The sequence below is a fragment of the Centroberyx gerrardi genome, chromosome 13 (assembly GCF_048128805.1).
Source record: "Centroberyx gerrardi isolate f3 chromosome 13, fCenGer3.hap1.cur.20231027, whole genome shotgun sequence".
Lineage (NCBI taxonomy): Eukaryota > Metazoa > Chordata > Actinopteri > Beryciformes > Berycidae > Centroberyx > Centroberyx gerrardi.
In genome coordinates, this window is record NC_136009.1 from 11,471,015 (window position 1) to 11,491,487 (window position 20,473).

General features: G+C 42.9%; 1 protein-coding gene across 3 annotated transcripts; it reads left to right on the top strand.

The window, feature by feature from the left end:
* Positions 1 to 13: 13 nt before the first annotated feature.
* ccdc18 (coiled-coil domain containing 18) lies at positions 14 to 19,970 on the top strand. 3 transcript variants are annotated; one of them, XM_078287721.1, is made up of 26 exons: positions 14 to 158; positions 381 to 588; positions 1,286 to 1,447; positions 1,850 to 1,959; positions 2,634 to 2,762; positions 3,155 to 3,251; positions 3,348 to 3,457; positions 3,720 to 4,008; positions 4,320 to 4,407; positions 4,816 to 5,033; positions 6,374 to 6,484; positions 7,046 to 7,177; positions 7,539 to 7,673; positions 8,558 to 8,635; positions 8,774 to 8,890; positions 9,103 to 9,270; positions 10,706 to 10,848; positions 11,727 to 11,890; positions 12,260 to 12,473; positions 13,966 to 14,065; positions 14,276 to 14,413; positions 15,087 to 15,227; positions 15,914 to 16,051; positions 17,241 to 17,726; positions 17,864 to 18,601; positions 19,556 to 19,970. In XM_078287721.1, exons 1-26 carry the CDS (start codon positions 58 to 60, stop codon positions 19,574 to 19,576), a joined length of 4,536 nt encoding a protein of 1,511 aa, XP_078143847.1. In that variant the 5' UTR covers positions 14 to 57; the 3' UTR covers positions 19,577 to 19,970. The 3 variants fall into 3 exon arrangements, with proteins under 3 accessions (XP_078143847.1, XP_078143848.1, XP_078143849.1); XM_078287722.1 differs by having other exon boundaries at positions 15,129 to 15,227; XM_078287723.1 differs by lacking the exon at positions 15,087 to 15,227.
* Positions 19,971 to 20,473: the final 503 nt, after the last annotated feature.

Below are 20,473 nucleotides of genomic sequence, written 5' to 3' on the forward strand. Positions count from 1 at the left end.
CAAGTTAAGACAGGTGGTTGATTAGCTGGAGCTTGACATGCACTCATTATTAGTCTAATGTTTGAAAACGAGGAGGATTTAATCGAAGATGTGGCCAGTTTGAGGAATCGGCTTCGATTAACGGAGCTCAGCCTACAAAGTGTGGGACAGCAGCTGAGGTAAGTAACTGCAATGACATGAATGTACAATCTGATACTCGAACCAACTGTTGATAAAATATCCCCTCTGGTATTCAAAAGAAAGCCTGCAACCATGAACAATGCAGCCAGTGATTTTAGGATTAGAGGGAATCAAAGTTGGTATGATGCTATTACTGACACACTTCTCCCTTCCTTGATTCCTTCCACACATTCTCTCATTCTCCATGTTCCCTTCTGCAGTCAGTCAGGAGGACATGATGACAGTAGTCAGTCTGTGCAGCAGAGTCCCCCAATTGGGTTGCCTGATCGCCTCACCTTAGAAGACCTGCAGAGACCTGATGTCCCTCTGTCCCAGTCGGGCTGTGGTTGCCACGAAAAGCCTCTCAGTGGAACAGCTGAGAGACGTGCTATCGCTCGCAGTCTAAGCCCACCCTCCTCCAAGTCTAGGGTGAGAGAGGATATTTGTGTGTGTGAGTGAATAATTGAGAGAGACAGCCAGCCAGATATACTGTACATCACCTTGCCTCATGCTGCGTACTGTATGTGTGCATGTGCACCTGTACTATATGTCCTGTCTTCTAAAAAACATGTGATCCCCACTGCGCCTGGCATTAACATGCGTCTTGGGTGATAGAGCAAAAATGCATAAAATCCAGATGTAAATCACCTAAGATTCATTGAAGGTTTGTTCACCCAAACCACAAACCACAAAATGTGCATGTAATGCATTTCAAATCTACATACAGCAATTACATCAGTGGAATTGAACTTTTGTGTGTGGACACAAGATTGAAAGCACAATCAAATAAAACTGGTGGCAGGCAACTTCGATAGTAACATACTTGTCAAAAATGGATTGTCAAGATACTGGGAGAGATGAGGTGTTTACTTTTTACTGTTTAAAGGATGTAAATCTTAGGATGTGATGTGTGTCACAATCTGTGTTTTGCAAGGGAAAGATAAATCTGATTTTTAATGTATATACTGCAGATCCATTTTAGAGTCAGGTATAAATGTAATCTATATCTAGAACCTTGATGCGAGATGCATGCCAGTGGCATCGGTAAAGGCGGCCTGTGTAAAACCTCCACCCTTCCACCCACCCACACACACACCTTCCATCTAGCCCTGTTTTCTCCCTTCAGTTTGCCTCACGCAAGGCCAGGTCGATAGAGATGGAGTCGGCCCCTATAAGGAAGAAGCTGGGCTGTCTGCGTCAGGAGAACGCCTGTCTGACCATGCAGAACAAACAGCTCATCAGTGACCTGGAGGCCGTGCAGTATAAACTGGCCACCTCCAAGACGCAGGTATGGCACTCATCCACACACACATACTTGTGTAGCAGAATAACCCTCACCCCTACCCTTGAAACCTTATAAGCCTGAATATCTTTATTTCATTTGAGTTGGAGATGATTTGTTTCCCATCTTAGGGGACTTGAGTTTGAATCTGGTCTGTTACACTCTCAGTTCTTTCAAAGGAAAACATCTGCAGACAGGGCCAGTCAGGTTCAGTTTCTGTGGTGACATCAGTGTTCTTTGTTTTGTTGAGAAATTGGCAGTCAAAGAGACACCATGATCATTGTTTCCATCTCTAGTTTCTTCACTTGAAAAGCCAAGCTACAGCAACGAAATCCTAAATATAAAAAGTCAGTGACATAAACTAACAAAGATATTAAAAATTTGAGATGCATGTGTCTTGCTTTTCAGGTCCACCTCCTGGGCTCCAGGGTTGGGGTTAAAAGTAACAATGTGGCGGTCATGAATCAGCAGATTCTCAGCCTTGAGGCAGAGCTGGAGGCTCAGGCCAATGAACTAAGGTAACTTTGTAACCTAACCTGTTTTTTGTTTTTTTTTATCTGATTTTTATCTGCAGATGCATTCATGTAAACATACAATACGGGAAATGTGTGCCTATTGACTGGATACAGAGTTCATGTTAAAATTATGTAACTTGCTATGAAGTCGCAGTCATAATGGTTTCTAATAGTTGCTTATGGTATGTAATTCCTCATGTTGTGTTATGCTGTGTTAGTTAGTGCTCTAATGGGATTCTAGTCTAATTGCTATTCCAAGGCAGTTTTCCATTAAGGTAAAATTAGTTGACCCAGTCAATCTTTGTAGACCAAGAATAGGCAACCATGTGCCTTGGAGGGCCATGAGTATGCAGGTTTTCATTTCAACTAAAAATGAGCAACAAGGCAGGTGATTTCATTGATTAACACAAATTAAGCCAGAGAGAGGGGAACTAATCAGTGAAATTACCTGGTGTAGTGTTTGGTTGAAATGAAAACCTGCAGACTCTCAGCCCTTCATAGCACCTGGTCGCCTATTCCTGTTATAGACCAACACTCCTACTGTGGCAGGCTGTTCAGCGTCTTGCTCAAAAACAGGATCATACCTGTGACTTTTTTTGTCATGGAACGGTCACAGTAGTCACTGGGTCACCCTGCCATAATATACTGACAACAGATCCCTGTCTGTGTTTGCCCAGGGCAGCAGAGCTGAGAGCAGAACGTGGCCAGGAGGCAGCAGACCAGAGTGACAGTCTGGTGACTACGCTGACTGAGGAGCTGAGCGCGCTCAGAGCGGAGCTGGACAACAAGACAGCAGTGGGCAAACGGTGATGCATTTAGCAGTGCTTGGGTTACAGCACCTGATTTAATTAAACAGTTCCCCTAACATTTCGAGTGAATAACAACATGGACTGGAAAAGGATTTTGTTGGATGTTCTACTGCAAATCAGACCTAGAAAGTTGAATTTACATGGTAAAAGTACATATGTGAATAGTCAGTGTGGTATTTTTATTTTTATTTTCATTTAGGTGCCACAGTCTTCTCTTTTGTCTGTTGTATTAAAATATTTTGATTGAACTGAATTAGAAGATGAACCCGGGAATTAAAGTGACAACTCATGCTAATATGATACATAATAACAGCTATTCCATATGTAATTTATTCTCACAACATGATACACTTATGGTTTTAGTACTCATCTACACTCATCTCTTACAGGGCCGAGCAACAAAGGAACCAAGCCCTTCACAATGCAGAGAAACTCAAAGAAGCTTACAAAGAATACAAGGCTACCATTTCCATTAAACTTAAGAAGGTAATCTCATTCAAAGATCATCACACTGTTCCTTATTGAATAACTGATTTTTAGTTGTGTGGTGATGACAAAAATAGCTTTATTTGTGTTTTGAAGGTGATGGAGAGTGAGAGCAAACTAAAAGAGAGTCTTATTGAGTGTGACAGAGAAAAAGAAGAGTTGGAGATGAAGTGCACTGCATTGGAAAGAGCGAAGGCAACAGTTAGGTATGCGTGTGAGATTGATTGTCCCATACTGAGTCCTAACCTCTAATTCCTTACTGTCATGCATTTGTGAAGATTTAAGAGGATTAGTTTGGAGTGATTGTTTTTGTGAAATTCTACCTACTGCTTGTATGTATGGACACTAATAATTTGGAGGATTTCTAATTTATTAATTAGAAATTTATTTCAGATGAAATTGCTTTGATTGGCTGGCTCTCAAATATACATGTATAATCCCCCATCTCCCTTCTCTTGTGCCTCCCAGCCAACTGAAGGAGGAGGCGAGGCAGGCGAAGTCTTTGGCTGCAGACCGGTCGGACCTCCAGGCCCGGCTCGAGGAGGCCGGACGACGGGCCTTGCATCTGGAGAGGGAACTGGGTGAGCGGGGCGCGGAGTGCAGGGAGCTGGCCTCTCTGCGCAGGGAGCTGGAGGACCTGCGGAGCCTGAACCAGAGCCAGGAGCAGAGGGTGGCTCATAGCCACAGAGAGGCTCAGCAGAGCCAGGCTGAGCTGGCCAGCCTGGAGGCCATACTGGCCCTGCTGCATCTACGAGAGGTGCGGAGACACACACACACACTGCAATTTCATTCACATTGTCCTTTTTGTTAGCTTGTCACATGATATTGTTGTCATTGTACCACCCACACTGATTGGCCCAAGGGGGTGCTACATCATTCGGTCATTTGTCTATGTGTGATATGTGTGGTAACTCAGAAACCTCTGATTGGATTTTGACATAACTTTGCCCTAGGGGGGTGCTAAAATTATTGGGCAAAACAAGGTGCCATATTTATTATTGATTGGCCATGCGGACTGCATCATTCGCGGGAGATGACATGTTTACTGTTGCCTTGTTTTTAATGCAGGGTCCTGAGGGGCCGCTCTGTATCAGGCCCTGCATTGTGCCCCCAGTGGACTATTCAGGAACTACACACCTGCTGAAGCCAAAGCCAGGTAATACTGACCAACCATATGGGTACTTCCATTACATACAGTGTAAGTGTTCACTATGTTTATACACAGGGGTGTGATCTTTAATTTTTTTTAATTCAGGTTTGTAAAAATTTTTGGATGTTCATTTTTTGATCATTCCACTTCTCCTGTATCCTGGATTATTTTCTGCTCATTAGTGTTGTTCTGATCACCTTACTCTTATTTAAACAATAAGTTGAAAATGACTCGCTGCGTAAGTTTGGGAACAAGTTGCAGTAAATTTGGGACCCACACAAGATCATGATTCATATTTTGATGTTAATTATGTGACAAAGTGCAAAAAAGGGCGTTGGAGTGGGTCCCATACATACTATACATACTATTTCAAACCATTCCTCCCCTTTTTTACCCGTCTCTCCACCCTGCCAGGTGAACGCTACCAGCAGCTGCTGCCGGTGCTCCAGTCGATGGAGGCTGAGCGGTCCAGACAGAGCGGCCTGGTCCAGCGGCTCCAGGAGCGTCTGAGCAGGGCGCAGGAGGAGATCTCCACCCTGCAGAGCTCCATGGCCCAGAGAGCCTCCCACTACCAGAGCCTCCACACGGAGCTGCTGGACAAAGTCGGCCAAGCCACCGATACAGAGAAAGAGGTGAGGAGGGAGGAGGGTGGCTGGAGAAACATGGTGTATATATCAGCTCTCCTCTGACTGTTCTCATTTTCTCCACATATATCGAGGGCTTGGAGCCAGATTTTACAGGAGAGCCAAAACAAATTTTGATCAAACTTGGATCAGCTGCCGTTACTACATACTAAGCACAATATTTTAACTTTTTGTGTTATCAGATTGAGCATTACTATAAAAACAATACTGCTACAGTTTAAGTTGAATTATATTTGTTAACTCTTTTAAAAATGGCAAAAGAGTGAAATACGCCTTTTTGGCACAAACATTATCCCAATACAGCCATGCAGAATATGGGCGTATGTAAGTAAACAATTGTAAAACAAATTCATTTTAATACAAATCTAGCAATTACACTTCAATCAATACTGATATATAAAACAAGATCAGAATGAATATCTTTATCTTGAAGTAATGCTCAGCAACTTTCACCAAGGCCTTTAAAAAAAACAATGTAAAACTTAAAAACTTTTAATAAACCTTTTTAATAAACCTGTATAGACATAAGAAACTACTTTTGATTCTAAACTACTACTTTTATTTTCTTTTGCTAGTATAATACATTTTTGTATGTGTCCCAGGACACATCACTTATTGATGTGTCCTGGGACACATTCAAAGACCTGTAAAACTCCTCATAACACTGAGGGATAACTTCAGCTACCAGCAGTCTTACTATCAGAGCTCATCTTGACCAGTTCACACTCCGAACATTATAAAATAACATTTTGAATCTATAGGCCTAAGTATTTCATGGGAATATTAACATATTTACATTCATCTAATATTGACCTAGAATATGAATTAGGATATGAATAGGATACTAAAAATGATGTGATCATGCTGCCATGCTAACATTACTTACGTCAGCATGCATTTTGAGCTGACCTAAGTGCTGTTAGAATCCTCTACCCACAATGCTTGTTCAGTGTCAAAAGTGGGGTTTTGCTTGGTGTCAAAAGGGCGTAAGTGCAGTTACGCCCTTTTGGCAGCAAACAAAACCCTACTTTTAATGTTACGGCTTTCAGTTTTTGTTTAAAAAAAATTTAAATTAAAAACTTATGGGTCATGATTTCAGTTGTGTCCTTTTGGCACTGAAAAGATCTCACTGAGACCTTTCAATTGATATATAATACTCATATTCGCCCAAAATCGCACTTACGCCCCTTTGGCTCCAAGCCCTCGATATGTACTATCCGTTTTTATAAGTAACTTTTATGCATGATGAATGATATTTTCCCAAGCTCAAGTGTTAATTACTTACAGATTATCTGTCTCTCTCCCTGGCTGTTTCTTTGCCACTTCAGTTGAAGAGGAAAAGTGCGCGCGTGGCTGCGTTGGAGAAACAGTTACAGGAGAAAACCTCGGCCTACAGTCAGGCTGCTCTGAATAACACTGAGCTGGAGCAACAGCTGCTGGTACAACACACACAGACATGCACACATTTTTGTCATGTTTCATTATTTACAATGTCCATGGATTCTATTTTCACTCTTTTTCCCGTGGCGCTGTCGCCAAGTCGCTGTTGGACATCAAGAGGCAAATTCAGGTCAATTTAAGCAAATTCAGAGACGCTTCACTCCTCTATGCTATCAGACTTCATCATGGTTTACAGCGCTTGAGAGAATCATATGCACAAATCATGTCTGTTATTTATTGAGCAGTATTTACGTAATAAAATAAGTAAAGTAAAGTAGTAGAGGTTCTATTATTGTGAAAATTGGACCTTAACAATGAACAACTCCAACAATCCTTTTTTTGTATTCAGAAAGAACTACTCTGTCTACTCAAATCAGCATCTGAGGAAAAATCAGATGGGTCACGGCTGATATATGCACTTTTTCCGTTTGTTTTGAAATTGTTTTTATCTAGCTAGCTATTGCTTGCAAAAACTGTGGGATACAGAATCTCTATTAGTTATTTACTGCACCCTGTTTCTTAATCTTGCTCCTGCTATACTTCTCTATCTCTAACTACAGGAGAGGACCAGTACTCTTCAGCATTATCAGTCATTGATGACCAAAAAGCAAAGAGAGTACCAGCAATCTTTGGAAAAGTGTAAAAAATCGCAAACGCAACAATGCATGGAGCAACAGCACAGAATAGAAGTGGTAAACTTTAACCTTTGTTTTGCTCACTTTCCTCTATACCTCCACACTGTAATCCTTCCTCATCCCCCCTCTTCCTGCTCAGTTCATTTCAATTCTGTTCAACAAACCTTTTTGGCATCAGCTACAAAGCACAATGTATTACCCTGAAGGATGATTTAGGTTTATTTGCACAATGGTGTAGAAGGTGACAAGGAAGGAGGGAGAGAGAATTTGTGTTTTGAGCTACTAGAACAACATTTCAAGCAGTTGAGTTCATCAGACGGGCCCCGACCACATATTTGAAACCGCAAATACAGCAAAGCTTTTCAAAAATTTGAATTGCCTCAAAAGTAACAGCATAATATGATCCTCTCTTCACCAGCTGCAGTTGTCTATGGAGGAGTCACAGTCTCGGTTGTTGGAGCTGGAGCAGGAGCTGAGCTCAGCCCAGAGGGAGAGAGAGGAGGCGCAGAGGGAAGCTCTTCTTCTGGAAACCTCCCTGCACCAACTCACACAGGTCAGGACACCACCCCTGTAGCTCCATTAAGTACAGCTTTTCACCCATTAGCCTGGGTAAAACGCAGGAACCATTTGAGAATGTAGTTAAAGACCAAGCAACCATGATTTAACACAGGTTTGTATTGGTTATGGATGGACATGTTTGATACATTTTTTGAAACTAATCAAAATAGATGCCCATCTCGATCTTTGAGCTTTTTCTTGAGCTTTTCCGGACTGAATTAAAATCATTGCACTGGACCTTTATGATTTTTACAATACCTTTTTGGATTATTGACTGTCATGTCTTTCATGTCAATTTATCACTAACTCAACATCACAACATCTCAGCCATCTCCCACCATGCTACAGTTTGGTGTCGTGTTAAATAATTTGAGTTTAAGAACCCTGTGTTGTGGGAGCACATTAAAATGATTAGCAGTTACATAATCATTTTTTACCACTGGAAAACAACATGGTGCAACTCTGTGTCCCCGAGGGCAACGAAGCTATTTACAAATTACAATAATTGCTCAGAGCCGATGCAGAAGCAAGTTAGACTGCCGAGCTAGATTCCTCTTGAGAGTGAGGTCAACCAAGGATCATTTTAATCTATCAATTTGCTTATTGGAAGTCTGCTCACAGCTTGAGCTCTATGACTCATGGTTTGTGGAATAATTCCAGGGCAAGCAGTGGCAGTTTGTGACCAGTCCACTTATCATGAGCACTGATGTAGCTAAAGATTATCAACAAACATGACTTGCATTTGCTTGAAAAATGGATGCCCTCATCAGAATAAAACCAAGAGATTGCATCAATCGCACTGCCCTAGATCACTGAAAATGCACATCCCTGTAATTTGTTGGTTATGATTAAAACCTTTTTTATTTGTTTTATTTTAAGGAGAAAGAGGCTGAAGTGAGGCACAACGAGGAGGTGCTACAGAGTTTCAAAAAGCAGGCAGCCATGTCTGCCACCGAGGTTAGTAAGAGTTGGAACCATAGACACATACATGAACCACCTTTCACAGCGTATCTCATGAGTTCCACCACACCTGCCACAACTATCACCTTGGTGAGAGGACATTTGTGCCCTCTATGACTTCTATCTGTGCGTCAGGTGTGCGAGTTGCAGTCGTCCCTGTCAGCGTGTAGAGAGGAACTGACCTCCTACCTGCAGCAGATGGAGGAGGTAAAGGAGATCTATGAGACTGAGCTGCAGAAGAAGAGCAACAAGGTGTAGTATTGCATCGTCACTACTACTAATACAGCAGTGGGGCATCAATGTTGTGTGTGTGTGTTTGCTGTCTTTTGGGATTCAAACGTCTCAACAAGAGTAGAACTCCTGGAAACTGAGTTACTTGTGATGACCATTGCCCGACCTTATTTTCATGCAAGGGCCTCTCCTCAGGCTAATCTTATCCCTCTTTCCTCTCTCTCCCTCCCCAGCTCTCCTCTCTGCAGGAGAAGCTCCACAGCACCAGCCTGGTTTGTCAGAGCTCTAGTGAGCAGAACCTGCAGCTCCAGGTTTCTCTCCAGCAGCAGCAGACCATGCTGACCGAGAGCACCGCCCGCATCGCCGAGCTGGAGGAGAGCCAGAGCCTGCTGCAGAGACAGGTAGATCAGAGAGAGTTACAGGCTTTCCTCGAGTTCTGGAGAGCAGAGAAAACTTGAAAACGTAGATCTGAAAATGTATAAAACCTTGTGGATTGTCCTTGTTGGCATTTTTTTTTTTTTTTTGAATTTTGCCTATAATCTCATTAAAAGAGATGGAAGTGTCTTCAGAAATAAATTACTGTCTAATAATTACACTGTCTAACTTCAGTTTTACAAATTTTTAATATTGCACTTCTATACTTGACTTGCATTTCTTCAGCATTAACTTTTTCCCGCATTCTAGTTCTTTGCTTTGCACTCAGGGCTCATGGTATTTCTATAATGTCTCACTTATTGTGTACAAAGACATTTTCCATATTTTACAGCAGAAGCAAAGTTTATTGTCAGTAAGCCGAACAAAAACAGTTATAACAAATGAATGGCCATTTAATGAACAGTATAAGAGCTTTATTTTAATATGTAGTATGCACAGAGAATTGTTTTGGCTGCATAGACTGATATACTTTACACAAATTAAAAACTTGTGGAAAATCTGCATCATTGCTTGAGTTAAATAACAAATTTGAGCTTGTGATTTGATTAAAATGGCTCACCACATTTTAGCTGGTGGTTGTACTTTCTGCAGTGTCTCTTCTCACAACAAACACAGCACAATGGTCTCCATTCATTGAGCAGAGCCAGAGAGGGACACTGACTTGGAGCCAGCCTCTCTGTACATAAAGATCTGCTCCTGGTAACGGACTGGAGACCAGATGACACTGTCTCTAAGGATGGATTGTCTGGAAGACTCCATTAGTTTTTGTGTCTTAGTTTGAAGCAGGGGGTCAAACTCACTTCAGAGGAAAGTGTCACACTCAAGTTTCAGGCCAGAACTAATGAAATCTAAAAAAAAAAGCGCAGATATCCCTCATCTTATTGTCTATTTTGTTAATCTTTTGTCAATTTCGTTCAATTAACTACACTGTGGGACAATTAAAAATATATGGTGAGTCTTGTATGTCACATATGTCTTCTAGGCCAAGTGAATCAAAGTGAAATGCTCTAGTTTACATTACTGTATAACAAATGGTTTCATTAAGGAATTTCTCTCTAATCTGTTTATCAATAGATACGTTTTTTTGTTAAAGAAATAAATTATCCATCTGTTAGACGTTTGGATAATGGCAGTCATATATAATACATTAATTTATCCTTGAAACTGCAATGGAAATGCTTGACAGTTCTAATGTGACTGAACCACGTCACACGAGTCATTTTATCCAGGGCAAATTCATTTTTATCTTTTCTTTATAGCCTTGTAAGTGTAGTCTCTTGAAAGACAACACTTGAAAAAGAAGACTTGATAAAGAAAAATATGCACGATATGGATGACCTGCTTATTTGAATTTAGGGGAAAACAAAGATTGGTGCTGACATTGAGGTGCGTGTCCCCTAGGTGTCTGGTCTGGAGCAGGAGCTGGAGCGCGCCCGGGTCTCCCTAGAGGAGGAGGTGAGGCGCAGAGAGAGGGAGGCCGAGGAGAAGGACCGGGACACGCAGGAGAGGAACCAGCAGAGCGCGCAACTCTCCGAGTCCGTCACGTAAGAACAACAATGCCCACAAAGACACTCAGAACACAGGGAACAGAGAGTCAGAGAAGTAGGTCTGATAAGAAGGAAACATGAGTGGGATTTTTGTGAATTGAAGGGTGTTGAGGTATGGATTTTGTTGGCGGCAGTGCTTGCTAAATCCCCACTGAGGGTAACTGATTGCACTCTATTTTTGTCTATTTACTGACAGAAGACTTGTAAGTTTGCTGCTCTCCTTGACCCGCAGCACAGATGAGCAACACCCTGTGGGGCAGAGAGTCTTATGACTACACCACATCCCAGCCCATTTTCTCCGGGCATGTGTGCATGCTTATGTTCTTGATGCTCCTTAACTAGCCTGACCCCTCCCCTCCACCCTATGATTGGGTAAATATATAAATGGGAATCTCGCTTTTCAGAAACTAGAAGATTGTAGCTAGTATGTGTTAGGGGCAGCTTCACTCTGCAGGGACCCTGGTCACCTTTTGTCTTAGGGACATTTTTAAATGCTAGTTTGTAACTGTGCCATCAAGAGGCATGTTTGCTTAGCTTAGTATAGGTTCTCTAATAGTTCTGGAGGCTGTTTGTCCTTTTTTCCAAGTAGTGCGGCAACGTTGCTTTAAGACTACGATGGGAGCCATATTCACATTAAGGTGGGGAAATGGAAGGAGAAGTGGCATGCTGCGCTTTGTATTCTGTCAAAGCTCTCATGGTTTAAAGATGTGTGTCCCAGCTTGTATGTGTGTTTGTCTGCACATGTTGCATGCCTCCAGCTGTCATGCTAATGAATGGTATGTGTACTGTGCCAAATCTATGCTTATGTTCCTTTTACTTAATAGCACTTTGTAACTAACTGCTGTATATCTTTGTCCGTTTGTGTCTTACTGCAGCCATCTGACGTCAGAGATGAGCAAGTGCCGTGGGGAGCTGCTGTCCAAGGAGTCGGAGCTGCAGCGTCTGAGGAGGGAGACCAGCATCAAGACTTCTCAGATCAGCCGCATGGAGGAGAGCCTGCAACACACACAGAGCCTGCTCGACAAAAAGAGCGACATGGGTATGACACCTCTTTTTCACCGTACCGCCTCAAAGAGGAAGGTTAGGTGAACTACTGGAAGAGAATATCAGTAGTCAAGGTGGAAATCTTGCTGTGATCTGGAGAAATTGAAGCAATTCATTGAATTTTTATTAAAGATGAACACTAAGGGCAGGGGGTTTAAATTAAAATAAAAGTCACTTGAAGCCAGAGCTGAACACACATTATACTGTCAGATCTCATTCCTCATGTGATAGTTTGTTCACAATTCTTCTTTTGAAGTTGGTCAGCTTATGATTTCAAAGACAATTGAAACACCTTGACACTCTCAATATTCTCCTTCACACTCTCTCTCTTATCCATTTCTCTTATCCGTCTCACCCCTCTTAGTGGTGGATCTGGAGGAGAAGCTCCATCAGAGCGAGGCGGACAGGGGGAACTGTGTCCAGCGGGTTCAGACCCTGGAGGGACAGCTTCAGGCGGTGCGCGGAGAGCTGACCGACACTCTGGAGCAGCTACAGGAACTTAAGGATGTTCTGCAGAGAACCCAGACCATCGCAGACGAGCGCAAGGCCTCGGTGGAAAAATTGACTGTGGAACTTAGGTGAGGACACGCCCACATGTAAATACGCCTCTGCACACAGAGACAAGTGGAAAGTCTCAAACGGAGAAAACGCCCCTGTATCTCAGATGAGGTCACCCACTGTGCCTGACTCATCTATATTCAAAAACAATACCCATATTGTGCACATGTATCACGCATACAAACGGTTATACATGGACTCCTTTTGCGAAACACAAACACATGCACACACACCAACATGGACCCTGGTTTTGTTCCAGTGTCCAGTTGTACACTTTGTCTAAACCGTATGCCATAGATCATGTTGATCTATGGATGGATAATCTTTATTCTCCTATGAACTGTGTCTCTTGAAGGACGTCTTCCTGACCAACCTGATGGAATAATAATGTTTGCATACATTTTTAGTGTGCATTTCATCTCATAATCTTATTATTTTTTACCATAATATTCTTTTTACCATATTCTTTTTAGATTTTTATTAAGGGGAATCCATTGTTATGCAAGATGTAATAATGTAAATTTATGTTTAATATTGGATTTATATTGGATAAGTTCTCATTATCTAAATGAGGTCCTTTTTTTTGTAACTGGTATAATTTGTCATGTAACTTGTTGTGACTAATTTGTAGTGTTGCCATGTTAAATATCTTGCTGTTGATTGTGTTGTAATATTTTTCTATTTTAAGACCCGCTGACAAAGATAAACACTATGTAAAAGTAAATCACACGCAGCGTGTAACAGGCTGTTTACAAGTACAGTACATCAAGCACCCAAGGGCCCTCATGCTCATAAACGACTGAATACACTTCCTGTGTAAATGAACAGAACGGGATGCTGCGTATTTCACACAGACTATCAATCATTAATAGTTCCATTGGATCCTGTTTGGAGGTTGTGGATATTTTATTGTCTTTCAGAACACAAAGCACACAGGCAGGGGCTTATTAACAGGAACATGACAGATGGTGGATACAGAAAATGCCCTTTGAAGAAGGATTGTCTGTTTCTAATACAAGTGTCATCAGCTAGATTATAGGCGTAAGCCTCTTTCCACACAGGTTTTACATGAGAAACACTGAAAAGACTACATGAATTAATTCAATCAGTTAGTTAAATAAGTTCAAGTCAACTCTCAGTCTCACTGAAAGGCAGCTCCAACCCAAAATGAATCCCCAGGTTTTACCTAAAGCACCTCACAACACCGAGGGGCAACGTTTTGCCTGTATTATTTGAGCCCTGTAAGAAACAAACCACTAACCCAAACAATCATCACCACCAGTTAAACTACAGAGGAGCACTTCAGGTCTCCTGTCCTCATATGACTTGATGTAGTATTTACAAATGCGGTACTAATTAAGAGATTTGATAAGCAGTTCAATAGCGGTATGTGTGTGTGTGTGTGTGTGTGTGTGTGTGTGTGTGTGTGTGTGTGTGTGTGTGTGTGTGTGTGTGTGTGTGTGTGTGTGTGTGTGTGTGTGTGTGTGTGTATGTGTGTGTGTGACTTCACAGGGAGATCAAGAGGGAGTTGGAGGAGAGAACTCACGAGGTCCTAGACATGGACAATGCATTGAAGGAAAGACAGGGGGAGCTCCAACAGAGAACAAAGCTGGTACAACGCACACACACACACGCATTTGTGTGTTTATAGGGCTGGATGATTACAGTGAAGACTTGATGTAATTTGCTGAATACTTTTTTCATCCCATCTTTTCTCTCTCTCTCTCTCTCTCTCTCTCTCTCTCTCTCTCTCTCTCTCTCTCTCCCCCCCCCCCCTCTCGTTCTTCTTCCTCTCTCCTCGCACCCCCCCTCTCATTTTCAGCTGGGCCAGTTGGATGTGGCCATCAGAGACCATAAGCAGGAGATGGAGAGGAAGGTGGAGTCTCTGCAGCAGAGCCTGGAAGCCAGAGAGAAAGAGCTGAGAGACACGCAGAGGGAGCTCAAAGAGAGAGACATGAAGGTTCGGACTCGATGCAGTCGTCTCGGAGGCTGAACTTTGTAACCGTAGAATAAGAATGAAGGGAAAGGGCACTGCTTGGTGTGTCAGAGTAAATGTCTTTCACTACACCTGAGATGGCTGCAGAAGAATATTAATAATGTTGAGTGAAATGTCTTTATTGTGGCACTGCCATACCTCAGTCTTATAAGAGCTGTACACCAAACCTAAGCCTGTTTCTATGGACATGTTCATGTATCGGCGTGTTAATGAGTTCACTGTATCGGCCTATCGTTTCCATGGTCCCCATTGAGGAGGAAAAAAACATGTGGAGACTGGACTGACCAAAAGGAAAACATATCTTCACTTCACTAACAGTGATTCATGGTGATTTCTGTTTTCACTCAACCTTAGTAGACATTTGGAGGGACACATTTTCACCTTGTTCTTTTCAGGTAGTCTTTCTGATTGAGAGTTTAGAGCTGCTTAAAACAGAATGACTTGAGATATAATGCTATCCTACATGTAGAGTTCATTAATAACATTTTATGAGGAAAAAATCTAAAATCTAAATATTTAATTAATCAATAAATGCTTACAGGCTATCACATTGGTCGTTACCTGAAATTAAATGTGTTATGATGGAGACCATCAAAGCGTGTGTGTGTGTGTGTGTGTGTGTGTGTGTGTGTGCTAGGACTCCCAGGAGCTGGGCCAGCAGCTGCGTGTGTGTCAGGAGAAACTTCAGAATGTAGTTCAGGAGCTTCAGGAAACCCAGTCTCACTGTGAGGCTCTGGCCCGAGAGCTGGACCACACCCAGCAACAGACAAAGGAGAAGGTGGGGTCAAATCAGATCTGTGAAGTACTCAACAGATAACTTTATTTAATGTTTTTTTTGTTCAACCATCTTATCTCACCCATTTGTGCATTTTCTTCACTTCATTACATGACTATATTATTCTGCATCCTAACTTTGTCTGAGATACAGTATGTGTCACAGGCCTTGTCTTAGACGCTGCAAAAAAAAAGTTATTTATTCCAGTATTGAGTCTCCAAATCTTATTATATTATATCTTATCTTATTATTAAGTGAAAAAAGCTGTCTAGTGTGAGATAATTTTTCGTGTTTCCAATGCAAACCAACTTGTTTCAAGAATTTCCTTGAATCAAGTGTAATTTTCTTGATACTAGTAGAGTGATTGGCCTTATTCTGCCTTGTTTTAAGGTACTGACACTTGTTTGTACTGACCTGGGACAAGTGAAACTCCATTGGAAACAAGTGGAATTATCTTGCACCATTGGCGGATTTTTTCACTTTTAAGAAAAATTAGATAAGGCTATGAGAATGAATGTCTTGTTAAGATGGACATTTTTGCAGTGACCTACTGCACTACCGCTACCAGTGATTTGTCCATGTTATAGACATTTGGGCCATCCAACAGACTGTATATGTGCTTTATGTTTGTCCCCGTGTGTGTGTGTGTGTGTGTGTGTGTGTGTGTGTGCGCGCATGTGTGTTTGCAGGAGACTCGACTGTGTCGTGTGGAGGAGGAACTGGCTATGAAGGAGGCGCGCTGGCTGCAGTCTGAGGCCAGGCTACAGGGCACAGTCACCTCCTTACAGCAGGAGCTGGAGCTGGAGAGGGAACAGCACAGCATGGAGGTACGGAAGCTACTGGGGCTTAAAGACTGGCATCGGTTTCCTAGGTCTATACGCTGAATCAATCAAACTGAATTAATGTCAAGATGGCGACAAAACAGTCAAGTTTATGTGACAACAATTTGGAAGTTCTGCAACCGTCAGACCAGTCCTTCGACTAGTTTTTTTTTTTTTTTTCTTAAAGTAGCCAAACTGTTAGCATAGTAATTAGAGAGAAATAGTTCTATAGTGTTGGCCCCATGTAGGCTTATTGAGTTGTTAAATTGTACAAAACTTGGCTAAGCCTTAGACTCAACTCTTGGGGTGTCCCAAATGCATCTCTAAGTTAATGATCTTAGTGATAAGATTGTAATGTGACATCATAATATTATCGTGATAATATAACATCATTTGGTCAGGACTTGTTGAAGCACTTATACATTTTGTCAGTGCGTACATTTTTCTGTCCGTCTTTCTCTGACTATGCAATGAAGGTCTTTCTCTGATGTTTTCGGTTTTGGATTGACCTCTTTCTGGCCCTCTCCGTCTCTATATGTCTGTCTGTTTGTCCTCTGTATCTCTGTCTGCTTTCTCTTTCTCTTCCTCTTTTCACACCAAAAGCACTTGTGTCAGTTCCTTATTTCTTAACTTTCTCTCCTTATCACGTCATCACTCCCACACATCTGATAGCATCTAAATTCCCGTTGATATCTTTTCAGCGTGCCCTTTGCCCTCCCCAATACATTTGTCCTCTTTTAGTCTTTCCTCTTCCCTCTCTCCCTCTTCAACCACTCACCTCTCTTCTCTCTCCTGCTCTCTTTCCCCCTCCTACGATTTCTTATCTCCTCTCTGTTGTGTCTTTCCTTGTCCTGCTGCTACCTTGGTCCTTACCAGACTGTTTCAAAGGGAGGTGGATTATATTATGATCGGAGCAGCATATCCACTTTGAATCAAGCAATTCAATTCAATTAAAATAACAATGACGCCGTGAGGGCCCCTGTGTGGGCAAACTTCACCCTGCTGAAGTGTCCTTGAGCAAGACACTGAATCCCTACCAGCTCCAGGGAGGTTGTTTTGTTGCTGACCTTGCTCTCTGACCTCCATCGAGGCGGCAAGTGAAAAGAGAATTTCCCTACAGGGATCAAAAAAGTATCACATTATCATTATCTTGCCTCTGTCTCACCACTCTCCTTTCCCCTCCTCCCTCCCCCAGCTGGCGTCCCTGCAGCAGACTCGAGGCCAGCTGCTCAAAGTCTCTGAGCAGATCTCCTCCACCATGCGTTCCTCCCAGGAGCAGCTCACCGCAAAGCTCCAGCTGAGCCAGACCCAGCTGGACCAGGCCAAGGCCCAGTGCGACCAGACCAAGGCCCAGGCCTCGCAACTGCAGTCCCAGCTAGACCAAACCATGGCCCACCTGGACCAAACCAAGACCGAGTTAGATCACACCACGACCCAAGCCAGTCACCTCCAAACGCAGTTAGACCAGAGCCAGACTCAGCTCCTCCAGAGCAGAAACCAACTGGAGCAGAACAGGACACTGTATGACCAGGCCAGGACCCAGAACAGTCATCTCCAAGCCCAGCTGGAGCAACTCCGGGCCCAGTTAAATCAAGCCAGGGCCCAGGCTGCACAGCTCCAGACTCAGCTCCATGCCTCCGAGAAGACCATGGAGACCTCCAGCGAGACCCTGCTCATCAAGGTAGAGTTGTGTATAAAACCTGTAGCATGTAGCTGCAGTGTGAACGTAGCCAAGATTGCTCTATGGGAGCGTATCAGTGCACAGAATTCACTTTCCTATACTTTATCAGTGTATTTATCCTCTCTCACCTCCTGCAGGAGTCGGAGGTGACCCGCCTCCAGGCCAGGATCTCCAGTATGGAGAGAGCCGCCGACCGCCTCCACTCCACCACGCCTACCAGCCATCCGCCTCCATACACACACACACTCTCCCTCCCTGCCCTGCACACACACACACCCTCCCCTCCTTGCTCCCCCAAACGCCCTCAAACAACCACCCACTCTCCCACACACTCGCACACACATACTCGCTCGTCACCCACGGCTCACACGCACCTCCGGACCAGAAACCCTTTCCCTGTCTCAGTTCCTCACCTGTCTAACCAAACCGACCGCCACCAATCTTGCGACTGGCTGCAGACCAGCAGCGTTGATTCCTCCCTGGATTTACCCCAGAGCCTGAAGGCCACGCTGAGGGAAGCTCTGACCCAGCAGCCGTGGGAGTCCTCCTCCCTCTCCATCTCCCCCTTCCCCGACACGGTGGACCACAGCTGGCAGGGCCTGAGCGCTATGGAGGCCACCGCAGCCACCGACTTCTCCTTCAACCCCCTCACCTACATGGTGGACAAACTAGACGGCCAGGAGGGGCAGGAAGACGAGGACAGAAACCCCAACATGGATGCTGCCTCGGGGCAGGAGGAAGGTGAGGAGGAGGTGAACATGAGTACTCTGACCGGGATGCTGAGGTTTGTTAACCAGACGTTGGCCATGCAGGAGGACACTTCTTTATGGAGCTCGACGGGGCAATCGCAGACCGGACACAGCCTCACGCTACAGGTAACAACCTCACTCACCTCAAGCATAACGATAAAGATGACGATAAAGAGCTGTAGTCTGACTATTAAACTCTATGGATGGCTGCCGGAGTGTTTATGATCACCTAAATTAGTGCTGAAACGCTTAGTCGATTAATCGATTAGTCTGTCGACAGAAAATTAATCGATAATAATTTTGATAATCAATTAATCGTTTTAGTCATTTATCAAGTAAAAATACCAGATTTGCTGGTTATCGCTTCACAAATGCTAAACTTTGCTTGCTTTTCTCCATTTCATATCATAAAAAGAATGCTTTGGGGTTTTTTCGGCTGCTGATCAGGTAGCAAACAACTTTAAGACATCACTTTGGGCTCTGGTAACTTGTCATGGGCATTTGTCATTATTTTTGTCATTCTATAGACTAAATGATTAATTGAAAAAATAAGCAATAGATTAATCGATAATGAAAATAAATGTTAGTTGCAGCCCTAAGCTAAATGAATTTGTGAGATGTCCAATCCCTAAAAATACCTAAAACTTTTCTTTGCTGTAGGCTGAATAACTTTTGGTCTCTTTTTTTCCTTGCATAAGGCCTCTGATTAGGTTTCAGTATCCCTAGGTTTACTCCTAAATGTTATCAGGAATGGATTGACTTTAAATTGTGATTCTGAAACAAAACATATAGGTGTGTGTTTGATATATTGTGGTTGCCACAGGATATATTGTGGGTGTACTTCCGTGATAAAGTCACACTGGCGGCTGCTGAAGAACTATATTGTGTTTGATGTTGATGCCTTGGGTTTTCAGGGGAGAGATTGTTTGGTAGGTGATACTGTGGGTTCCAGTTGACATGTTGTTTTTTACTTAATTTCATGTCTATGGACTATGTCATTACAGCAGAGGGGTTTCTTCCTGAGGAAATAAGCTTGTTCCACTGTTGTGTCCCTGATCCGTGTTTCTGTTTCACTTGTAGAGGGACCTCAAGGACACATGAAGCTGTGCTGCCAAGGACATTAAAGAGTGGAGATTGCAGTCTGCTCACTCTGTTTACATAGTTGTCATCTTTGTCTGTTTTTGTCTGTGTGTGTGTGTGTGTGTGCAGATTTTATAGGAACCAGAGTTGTGTGTGTGTGTGCGTTTTATAGTCCAACATTTATTAACATTCCACATTAAATCTTTCCATTTGGTGTGTGTTATTTAAATCAAGCTGCAGGCCAAGCAGTGTCGTCTGTCAGGGATTGGATGTATTATCACTCCAGCTCAGACTACCACTAGTTGGTTGGCTACCAGTCTATTATTTTTGTGTTTTTATATAAATGTAGTATTTTATTTTGTGTCCTTCCTTCACCAATATTTGTATATTTTTTACATAACTCTAGATAAGATAAATGAATGACTTTAATAGAATAAAAGATGTTTTTTATATTGGTGTTTTGATTTTTCTTTGTGCATGTTGTGTAGTGTCTACTAATGTGGTTATTCCTTATTGAAGGACGGTCTAACTAACCCACATCTGTTTGGATGTTCCTGTGTTGATGAAGACTGTGGGGTCGAGTTACCAGAACAGCGGGTAGTTTCCTGTCTGGGAGAGGAATTTGTGGGTCAGGACTCTGGGGGGGGGGGGGGGTTGTGCTGAATCTGAATCCAACTCAAGCTGGCTGAATTGGATTTGGCACGCTGACGTGGTTTACATAACAAGAACATCATAAATGTGCAGTGGAGACTTTTAGGATGAGTTTTGCTCCTCAAAACATGCACACTTCTTACTCATATCAAATTCAGTGCTGCGACCTCTATAGGTAGGAGTTAATGATCAGTGTTTATAGATGGAAGGACAGTGAAGCTAGGGGAAGCAGTTTGAACTCAAGTTGATTGTTTGAAATCTTTGAAG

Coding starts and splice junctions, on each gene's coding strand:
- ccdc18 (XM_078287721.1), top strand. CDS start 58: ATGTTTGAAAACGAGGAGGATTTAATCGAAGATGTGGCCAGTTTGAGG. Junction 8,891..9,102: donor TGCAGAAGAAGAGCAACAAG/GTGTAGTATTGC, acceptor CTCCCTCCCCAG/CTCTCCTCTCTGCAGGAGAA. Junction 15,228..15,913: donor AGCAACAGACAAAGGAGAAG/GTGGGGTCAAAT, acceptor GTGTGTTTGCAG/GAGACTCGACTGTGTCGTGT.